The 11,019-nt window shown below is 42.7% G+C and overlaps 1 protein-coding gene across 3 annotated transcripts; it reads right to left on the reverse strand.

Moving 5' to 3' along the window:
* Nucleotides 1–276: 276 nt before the first annotated feature.
* LOC129024537 (cancer/testis antigen family 45 member A10) lies at nt 277–8,657 on the reverse strand. Of its 3 annotated transcripts, none has more exons than XM_054471653.1 (5): nt 8,520–8,657; nt 4,769–4,943; nt 2,585–2,833; nt 2,113–2,206; nt 277–887 (listed from the first exon to the last, which is right to left on the reverse strand). In XM_054471653.1, exons 2-5 carry the CDS (start codon nt 4,935–4,937, stop codon nt 830–832), a joined length of 570 nt encoding a protein of 189 aa, XP_054327628.1. In that variant the 5' UTR covers nt 4,938–4,943; nt 8,520–8,657; the 3' UTR covers nt 277–829. The 3 variants fall into 3 exon arrangements, with proteins under 3 accessions (XP_054327628.1, XP_054327627.1, XP_054327629.1); XM_054471652.1 differs by having other exon boundaries at nt 8,365–8,657; XM_054471654.1 differs by having other exon boundaries at nt 324–887; nt 8,348–8,657.
* Nucleotides 8,658–11,019: the final 2,362 nt, after the last annotated feature.

The raw sequence follows: 11,019 nt of genomic DNA on the forward strand, positions 1-11,019 counted from the left end.
TGTGTATTATATGTATAATGGGAGATTATAAAGTGTGTGTGTGTATGTATATATACACCCTACCAACACACACACACACAGGTATAATGTGTATTACATGTATAATGGGAGATTTTAAAGTGTGTGTGTGTGTGTGTGTATTTTAATGTGTGTGTGTGTATGAAATACACACACACACATTAAAATCTCCCATTAGGTCTGCCTTTTCGTTGCAGTCTGACTGATACAGATTTCAACATTGAGATCGGGTTCCCACTGCACCAGGGGCTAAGGAAGAGTACGTGTGATATGTCTAGAGAGCTTCTTAGTCCTCCCGTGTTTTTCGATTAGAGTTAATGGAAAATCACAGCAACCCCATCCAGGCAGGATATCTAATGGTTCAGACTCTTCTGTAATGAAGGTTTGAGTCATCCTGCCAGGCCAAGCATCATGACCAACTGACATGCTATCTTAGGGCAAAGGGAATGTGAAATGGGTACTGAAAGAAGGTAGTTATAAATACCAGCTACAACAATGTGAGCTGCTGCAGAAACCACGACGGTAATAGTATTTACCTAATGGGTTAATAATATCTACCAGCACAGGTGGGAATACAAAATAACCAAAACACAAGTTATCCTTTCAAATAAAATGCTTTGGGAAAAAGAACATCTTTTACCAACAGAAATTTCTTAGCCTCTGGAAGGCCATTTGATTCGGTAACATATGCCAGGAGACTTCAGCAATATCCTGCTCCATCGTAGAAAACAACAATCTGATCCTTTTCTCTCCTCAATCATTAACGAGATTATGCATTTGGGGTGTGGTAATCCTCCAGGGACAAGTATTCTCAAATCATACGTTTCAGTTTCTTCTTAAGGTGCTTAACAAAGTCTCGTCTCATACATCTGAAAAGAAAGAGACATGTCATTAACCAAAAGATAGCCAAAGAATCTATGCTGTAGGAAGCACTGTGACGGATAGAAAGATGAAGTAACAGTCAGCATGGAAATAGAAATGTATCTGTGTGGTAAGAGGTAGTCTAGCCAGCAATAACAAATGCTGGCAAGGGTGTGGAGAAAAGGGAACCTTCATACACTGTTGGTGGGAACATAAATTACTACAACTATGAAGAACAGTTTGGAGGTTCCTCAAACAACTAAAAATGCAGCTATCAAATGACCCAGCAATCCCACTGCTGGGTATATACCCAAGAGAAAGGAAGTCAGTGTACTGAAGAGAAATCTGCACTGCCATGTTTGTTACAGCACCATTCACAGTAGCCAAGATTTGGAAGCAACCTAAGTGTCCACCAACAGATGAATGGATAAAGAAAATATGGTACATATACACCATAGAATACTCTTCAGCCATTAAAAAAAAGAATGAGATTCAGTCACTTGCAACAACACGGATAGAACCGAAGGTCCTTATGTTAAGTGAGATAAGCCAGGCACAGAAAGACAAACTTCACGTGTTCTCACTTATTTTGGGGAGTAAAAATGTAAAACAACTGAACTAATGGAGGTAGAGACTAGAATGACAGTTACCAGAGGCTACAAAGGTTAGTGGGAGTGGAGGGTGTGGGAAGTGGGGATGATTAATAGGTAGGAGTATGGAATAAATAAAATGTCGTATTTCATAGCCCAACAGGGTGACTATAGTCGGTAATAATTTAATTGTACATTTAAAAATAATGAAGAGTATAACTGTATTGTCTGTAACGCAAAGGATAAAAGCTTGAGGTGATGGAAACCCCACTTACCTTGATGTGATTATTACACATTGTTGTCTGTATCACAATATCTCATATACCCCAGAAATATATGCATCTGCTACATACCTACACAAATTTTTTAAAAAGAGGTAGTCTAGCAAATACAAAGAGTGTCAATTGAGGGACAATGCGCACCTCGGACTATGGTGAGAATGGAAGTCTCCATAGTATTCGAAGAATGAGTTAGATTCAGATAACATTAGCCTAAGTAACTGTGGAGACAGCCATAACTATGAGTGAGGACCAGGGTTTGAGAAACGCAAGGCAGGGGCTGTTCCCCCACACTCACCCCCAGTACTCTATTGAGCCCAAGTGCTTAAAGAAATTGGACTTGGACAGTTCCTATTTCTACCCACCTTGCTGCTTCCTTGACGATGGATTCAAAAAATCGTTTCCTGACTTCAGTAGGTCCTTGCACTCCTTCAAGCATTTTGAAGATTTTTTCATATTCTGAAGATGTTTAAAAAAAACTTCAGTATTATCAAATATAAAGAAGAATAGAAGTGAATCTACACCTTAGCAATCCTGCTTCAGAGGCTAAAATGTTTTAAATGCTTAATTCAAGATACCTGCACATACAAAACCTAAATAATAAAAAAGACACCTGCACATACATACGAATGTAACTCCTTTAACCATAACCAAGTAAGAAAAGAAAAAGAAAAAATGTACTATGCTTTAGTCAAAGAAAAGAGGAACCACCATAAATTATGTGCAATCTCAACTCTGGCAAAGAATGAGCCTCAAGAGGTAACATGGATATCTTCTGAATCATAGAAAGAGTGACTTCCTACAGTTTTATAAAACAGACATTCTTACACTACTTACTTCGTCCAATGCATCGGATTTCCTTCACCACTTGACATTTTATATCAGCATTAATTTCTTCTTGGCTTTTAGGAAAAGGGACTGTTTCTCTGCATTCCAGGTCATCTCCAGAGAAACTGCTGGTAACGTTTCCTCCCACAGGTGCATTGCTACCAGGTTTCTGCATCATCCCATCTTTGCTGAAACCAGTGAAGTCATCAATCTGATAATCCAATTGGCTGGGTGGAAGAGCACCTCCTGTCATAAGCTCTGGTGAAACAAATTTTGAGTAAAAGCCATCAGTTGGAGTTTGACCACTTTCTTTCCCCTCCATATAGACCTCATGAATGACAGATCTGGAAACCAAACTGAGAAGTTGGGCTGTGAGATATGTGTGTTTCATCACCCCTCTGGGTACATCTATGTGCTCCTCAGTTTCTAGGGAATTGTTTATTTCATAAATGGGAGGATACACCAGGGAGAAATCCCAGGCCTCACAAACTGAGGCCAGGACACATAATACAATAAAACCACCTCTTATTTTCTGGCCCTATGAATAGATATGGAAACCAAGTAAGACAGTACAACTCTAAAGCAACATTCACAGATCCCTGGTACTCATGGGATAGTTTCAGCTTGTTATGCTTTACAAGTTGAAAGCAGCAAGTCTCACTTGATATCATGATTTCTCAAATTCACTTACAAACTGCCATGCTTTACTGAGCTGGAACCCAGACAACTGGGATACAACTCAACCGGTCTCCTGTTATGTCAAACATATTCTGAGAAAATAGAGGCGGCTATTACTGCTGAAAGTTCTATGCGCACTCCATCACCAAAAAGTCCCTTTTAGTGTATGATTTTCCTCATCCTTCCTTTCTGTCTCACAAAAGTGACCTTCTTTTCACTCCAGGTCTGCCACCTCTCATTTATTCATCGTCTGTGGCAGGCAGCGTGCCAGTAGCTGGGGATCAGCAGTAAACAGCCCAGAGAGCAACGTTCCCTGCCCTTGTGGAGCTCACAACCTCACGGGGCGGTCAGACAGTATGTGCACAATGAGCAAATGAAACATACAGTGTTGGGCTAGTGGTAAGGAAGCAGTCCACAGGCCTGTGGGCAACAGCAGCAGAGGTAGCCCCAGGAGCTGCTGCTGGTTGGGCAGAGCCTTCTGTGGAGGTACCCTTGGGCAGGGCTTGAAGGAAGAAGCAGAGCTGCCTGCGCAGAGGCAGAGGGGGAGTTCCAGGTTGCGGTGAGGCCAAGGATATGGGCTGGAGTGGGGATGGACCGGGCACTACGGGGTGAAGGACAGTAGGAGAGAGAGTCAGGAGATGATGGGGCCCGTGTTAGGAGAGGGTGACGGAGGCCAGGCCACGCGGAACCTCGCAGACCAAAGCTGCTTCACAGTCGGTTCTGAGTGCTTAGGAGTGTTGAGGATGGGTGTTCAGGAGCGACCTGGCATCACGTGATTTACATGCCAACATCATGACCCGGCTGCAGGTTTGGAGGGTATGTGTTTGATGTGGGAAATAACGGGAAACATGGAGGTATCACAGGAGCCCAGTGATTGATCGTGGCAGAGTGGAATAGAAGGAGAGAGAGAGAGGCTGGGGTTCAGGAAGTTTTTACAGTATTTAGAGACGAGAAGAAAAAGAAATGTAGAAAAAAACAATGATGGGGTCGGGGGCGGTGGCTCGTGCATGTAATCCCAGCACTTTGGGAGGCTGAGGTGGGTGGATCACCTGAGGTGAGGAGTTCGAGACCAGCCTGGCCGACATGGCGAAACCCCATCTCTACTAAAATTACAAAAATTAGCTGGGTGTGGTGGCTGGTGGTTGTAATCCCGCTACTCGAGAGGCTGCAGCAGAAGAATCACTTGAAACCAGGAGACGGAGATTTCAGTCAGCCGAGATCGCGCCACTGCACTCCAGCCTGGCTGAGAAGAGCGAAACACCGTCTCAAGAAAAAAATGATAGAGATTCACCAATCAGGACAAAAAATTAAAAAAAAAAGATTGTGGGAAATGGAAATCCTAGAAGGTTTTCATGAAGAAGTGAGTGAAGAACTGTCAAATGCTGCTGAGAAATTAATGGCAATGTCAGTCGAAATTGTTGACCTTGTCAAGGACAGTTTCTCTGGAGGGGATGAGGCAGGAGGCTGACTGCACTGGATACAGCATGAAGAGGAGGTGAGGACAGGCTTACTTACTCTTTTCTTTGGACATGGCAGAGCCTGCAATAAGACTGTCTCCTGCTCCTTGTTTCCTTGCCAACAGGGCCATCCTCTGCCTTTTCTGATATGAAGGACTGTCACACTCCCTGGGACGTTTAAACACGGTTTCAGGATCTACAGACACCTTCTCTGTTTTATCAGTCATTGTTTCCTGAAAAACATCAATGAACATACTCCATTCACGACAAACATCTAACAATCACAAAATGGCAAAATCTGCATATGTGTATACAACCAAGACTTTGAATCATTAATTTCACTTTTAATCATGAGCCAAGATTTACCAAGTCTCAACAAACACTCTGTTCTCAGGAAGAGAAACTTAATTTTAATGTACACTAAGTAAAACAGAAGAAAGATGGTATAACCAAATCAATCAGAATGCTTGCGGAATAAGCAGCTGTCATCAACCAAAAACAGATAAAAACATTATTACCTATTTGAAGATGTATAAGCCAATCTGTATTAACCCTTATTAGAAAAAATAGATGTATAAGCCAATCCATATTAACCCTTATTATACATTATATTTTAAATTTTATATTATACATGATATATATTTAATATATAAGTATTTATGCTTATATATTCAAATAGATGTGTAAACCAATCTGTATTAACCCTTATTAGGAACCCTTATTAGAAGATTGATACAAAACTGATAACAACATCTGTCAAGGACTTTAGAAGCAAGAAAAACAACAAGATCAAGCCAAAAATACAAGCCAAGATCACCCCTGAACTTAGATACAAAAATTCCAAACTAAGGGTGAGCAAATAAAATGTACTAGTACTTAAAAAGGACATACATCAGCCATGGTGGAGTATACTGCAGAAAGGCAACATTTGAATATCAATAAATGTAGTGCACCACATTAACAACAACAACAACAACAACAACAAAACAGGGAAACACCACATGATCATTTTCATACATGGGTCAATGTTTAAAGTCCATTTGTGATAAAAACTATCACCAACTTAGAAAAAAGGCAACTTTCTTATTCTGGTTAGCATATGTACAAAAAAATTGTAAATGCCATACTTTATAGTGACATATCAGTATTTACTCCCTGAGTTTGAAAACAAGACAAAGATGTCCACTGTCCATTCAACAATTTACTGGAGGTTCTAAAAAGTGCCATAGCATCAGGAAAATATAATAAGTTTAAAATTTGGAAAGAAATAAAAATGTCATTATCCACAGATGACATTGTTCTGTGCATAGAAAAATGCAGAAGAATAAAATCATTATGGTTAATAAGCAAATTTAGTCAACATACTAGATATAATGAAAACCACTGCATTTCTGTATAATTAATAGCAACACATAATTAGAATATGAGATTTCAAATGTCATTAAAAACAGTTCCAAAAACATCAAATATTTAGGAATAAGTCTAATCAAGATGTGCCAGAGTACTTCACAAAAATTATAAAACATCACTCAGAGAAATTCAAGACTGCAGTAAATGGAGAAAAATATTATTTCCATGCATTGGAAGACATTATTTTTTTTTTGAGTCGGAGCCTCGCTCTGTCACCCAGGCTGGAGTGGAGTGGCACAGTCTCTGCTCATTGCAACCTCCACCTCCCGGGTTCAAGCAATTCTCCTGCCTTAGCCTCCTGAGTAGCTGTGATTACGGGTGCCTTCCACGACGCTGGATAAAGAAAATGTGGTACATATACACCACGGAATACTATGCAGCCATAAAAAAGAATGAGTTCATGTCCTTTGAAGGGACATGTGTCAGCAAGCTAACACAGGAACAGAAAACCAAACACCACATGTTCTCACTCATAAGTGGGAGTTGAACAATGAGAACACTTGGATGCAGGGAGGAGAACATCACACAGTGGGGCCTGTCAGGGGGTGGGGGGCTAGGGGAGGGATAGCATTAGAGAAATACCTAATGTAGAGACGGGTCGATGGGTGCAGCAAACCACCATGGTGTGTGTCTTCCTATGTAACAAACCTGCACGTTCTGCACATGTGTCCCAGAACTTAGAGTATAATTTTAAAAAAAGGAATATTATCGTAATGGCAATGGGTGAGGCAAAGATGTTTCTTAAAATAATAAAAAGCACTATCTATAAATAATACACTGATTAATAAAATTAAGAGAATCTGTTCATCTAAAACACATTACTCAGATCGTGTAAAAGCAAAAAAGATTTATAGAAGATACTAAAATTATATATGTATTTTTATATACGTACATATACGCCTGTGTGCCTGTGCGTATAACTCAAATACAGAATATATGGAAACCGCAAATCCATTTTTAAAATATAAACATCTCAGTAAAAGCTGGGAGAAAATACCTGAAAAGGAACTTCATAAAAGACATAGTTAAATGACCAATAAACACATAAAATGGTGGAAAAACAAAAAAAGAAAACAATAAATAGCTGGGTGCGGTGGCACTGCAATCCAGTCTGGGTGACAGAGGGAGACCCCGTCTCAAAAGACAAACAAAAATCAATAAATAAAAACACTTTTTTAAAAAGGTGCTCGATCTCATTAATCAGCAGAGAAATGCGAGTGTAGACATAAGGAGAGATCACTGCACACCCCATCAGAGTGGCTGGAATGAAAGACTAACTGTACGGCGACTGTTCGAATGTGGCACAGCTGGAACCTTCGAATATTTCTGGACTCCCATTCCCACAAATACACCTGAGGCTGTGGCTGAAAGATCAGATAGAATCCCGGGAAAGAGTTCCTTCAGAATTGAGATCAACCAAGCGAGGAAAAGCACCCCAACCTGGGTCGAGACAGAGTTCCCAAGGTCACGTGGCCTCCTTCATGGCTGACACAGAGCTCCCCGAGTACCAACATAGGCTTAGAGAATCCAAGGAACGTTACCCCTTTCCCCCGCAGCACCGGGAGAGAGCACCTACAGATGATAATTTTAAAAACCCAGCACCAAGAGAAAGCATCCAGTAAGCGTCCACAATGGGGATAAGCAGAACCAAAGAAAAGCCAACACATTCTAGGTGAGAGCAAGCGACATCCGAGGACAAATGCGCCTCACGGCCGACATCAGCACGCAAGGAAGGGTCCATCAGAGGTTGAGATAAAGCCCCCGACAGTGACCCTACAGGGCTACGGTCATGTGTCCGGGGCACAGCCACCCCCACCACGTTCCATGAGCACAGATAGTGTCCCCAGGGCAGAGTCCCCCCTCAGGACAGCGACTGAGCGGGAAAGAAACACCGCCCCACCAGAGGCCAACACAGGCAACGAAGGCATGGCCCCCACCCCCCGGGCTCAGGTCATTTCAGCAGGAAAAGTCGCCTTTTCCATCACCGAGAGGGAGCCCCCAAGAAAAGCCCCCGGCCCCACAATATAGCCTAGACGGGGTGCCCAAGGAAAACGCTCCCCCGCGGCTGACACAGGCGCCCATGGCGGTGTCCCCAGAGCTGAGCCACTTCCCCAAGGGAGCCCTCCCACACACCGGACAGAGAACACCACAGAAAAGACTCTTCCTGAGGAAAAAGGACACTTTCCAGGGCGAAATTAAAGCATCCAGGGAAAAACTGCCCACTCACGGTCCTGAAGTCCTGACCTTGCTGGAGGAGAGACGGCGGCACCTCACAAAATGGCAGTGAAGTTGTGGCGCCTCCCCACTGGTGGCACTTTCTAGAAACCTGCCCTCTGGGAGTTGTGGGAAATGTGCCCCCTAGGGCACCTGGGAGTGATGTGCATGGGGAAGCGTCTCACCAGAAGCACTGATCCCGTTTGGCCCAAGGGGGATGGAAGGAAGGGAAGTAGCCAGCCACAGCGTGCCTGCCCCAACCGAACACTGGGAACCTGTTGGGGGCGCCAGAGTCCTGAGGAGAAGCCTCGTGCCCCAGAGAACCTGGAAGCGCAGCCTTCCCCTTCGTTGACTCTGGCGCCCTCTACAGGCGACCTTCAGTAACAACTGCACAGCAACATACGCAGAGGAATACAGAACCTTCTCACACAGCGGGATGAAATCGCCTGGGTAACATAGTGAGACCCCGGCTCTACAAAGCAACCAACCAATCAAAAAAAAAAAAAAAAAAAAGAAAAAGAAAGAAAGAAAGAAAGAAAGAAACACACAAATGAGCCGGGCCTGGTGGCCTCGCGCCTGTGGTCCCAACTACTCGGGAAGTTGAGGTGGGAGGATCGCTTGAACCCGGGAGGCGGAGGTAGCAGTGAGCCACCGCACTCCAGCCCAGGCGGTAGAGGAGACCCCATCTCAGAAAAAAAAAAAAAAGAAAGAAAGAAAGAAAAGAAAACAAAAAGAAAAACAACAACAACAAACTGAAATTTTCATTTCAGGGGGTTGTGTTTTAAAATCAACCCTGACCCGCCACAGTGGCTCAAGCCTGTAATCTCAGCACTTTGGGAGGCCGAAGGGGCTGGACCACCTGAGGTCAGGAGTTCGAGACCAGTCTGTGTGACCAACATGGTGAATCCCGTCTCTACTAAAAATACAGAAAATTACCGGGCGTAGTGGCATGCACCTATAATCCCACTTGGGAGGCTGAGGCTGGAGAATCGCTTGAACCGGGCAGGCAGAATTTGCAGTGAGCTGAGATCATGCCACTGCACTCCAGCCTGGGTAACAGAGTGAGACTCTGTCTAAAAATAAAAATCAATCAATCAATACAAATAAATAAAGTCAACCTCTATCTGTTAAAGGTAACCATTATTGTTAATTGATAAGAAAAATGAGGGCCCCAGTGCGGTGGCTCACGTCTGTAATCCCAGCAATTTGGGAGACCAAGATGGGTGGATTCCTTGAGCCCAGGAGTTCAAGAGCAGCCTGGGCAGCATGGTGAAACCCTGTCTTTACACAAAATACAAAAATTAGCTGAGCGTATAACTGTGGTCCCAGCTGCTTGGGAGGCTTGACACCAGGAGGTTGAGGCTGCATTGACCTTTGTTCACACCATTGCACTATAGCCTGGGTGACAGAGTGAGACTGTCTACAAAACAAAACAAAAAAAAACAAAAAAAGAAAAAATAAAAAAGAAAGAAAGAAAGAAAAAAAGAAAGGAGGGGAAACCTTATTATATTGCATCTATTAATCATTTTAATCTGGAACTTTGTATATTTTTCCACCTTTTTTATTTTTTTTGAGACAGTCTGGCTCTGTCACCCAGGCTGGAGTGCAGTGGCATGATCTCGGCTCACTGCAAACTGTGCCTCCCAGGTTCAAGCGATTCTCCTTCCTCAGCCTCCTGAGAAGCTGGGATTACAGGCATGCACCACCATGCCCGGCTAATATTTGTATTTTTAGTAGAGACGGTGTTTCACAATGTTCGCCAGGCTGGTCTCAAACTCCTGACTTTAAGTGATTCATCTGCCTTGGCCTCCCAAAGTCCTGGGATTACAGGGGTGAGCCACCACGCCCGGCCCATTTTTCCACTTTCACAACTTATTTTAAGTGAAGCAAAATTTACTTGAATTGTCCATAGTGGTAAAAAATATTACAGCGAAATTTTTAGAGTTTTAACGGAACAAGCAGTTTCACTACTGACACAATTATTTGGAAGGGATTACTTCACTGGTTTTGTAATTCAAAAGTTATGTTTGTAAAAAAATTAAAATTAAAATTAAAAAATATAGCCAGGCACCGTGGTGGGCACCTGTACTCCCTGCTACTAGGGCAGCAGAGGCAAGAGAATCACTTGAACCTGAGAGGTGCAAGCTTCAGTGAGCAGAGATCACGTCACTGCACTCCAAAGAAGCAGAGATCCATTGTCACTGGGGGACAAAGGGAGAGTCCGTCTCAAAATAAATTAATTAATTAAAATTAAAATTAAAATTATGTTTGTTAAGTACCCTGTTAGAAGAGATTCATATTCAGTATTACAGCTTCTTAGCCTATTGTGTTAATATTTGCCTGTGCTTCAGAACCTTCATAGAACACATTTTCTTTTGGAATATATTTGATTGATAAGAAAGCTTAAACATTGTTTTCACTTCGATGTAGGAACATAGTTGTTTTGTCTGTTTCCTCTAGTGCTATTAAAATAAAATACTCATTTTTTACATTAAAAAAATCCCACCAGAGCAGTACTCATAGGAGTATTTGATTGAATAACCATGAGACTGGAATCTTGCTGGGGCTTAATTAGAATCCTGCCTACCACACAAGCCACAAGTGGACAGCTGCATACGACAGTCCTGACTGGGACAGCCCTGAAGGACAGTGATGAAGGGAAATCCTCCCAGAGGGAAGAACTTT

Source organism: Pongo pygmaeus, chromosome X (assembly GCF_028885625.2).
Source record: "Pongo pygmaeus isolate AG05252 chromosome X, NHGRI_mPonPyg2-v2.0_pri, whole genome shotgun sequence".
Lineage (NCBI taxonomy): Eukaryota > Metazoa > Chordata > Mammalia > Primates > Hominidae > Pongo > Pongo pygmaeus.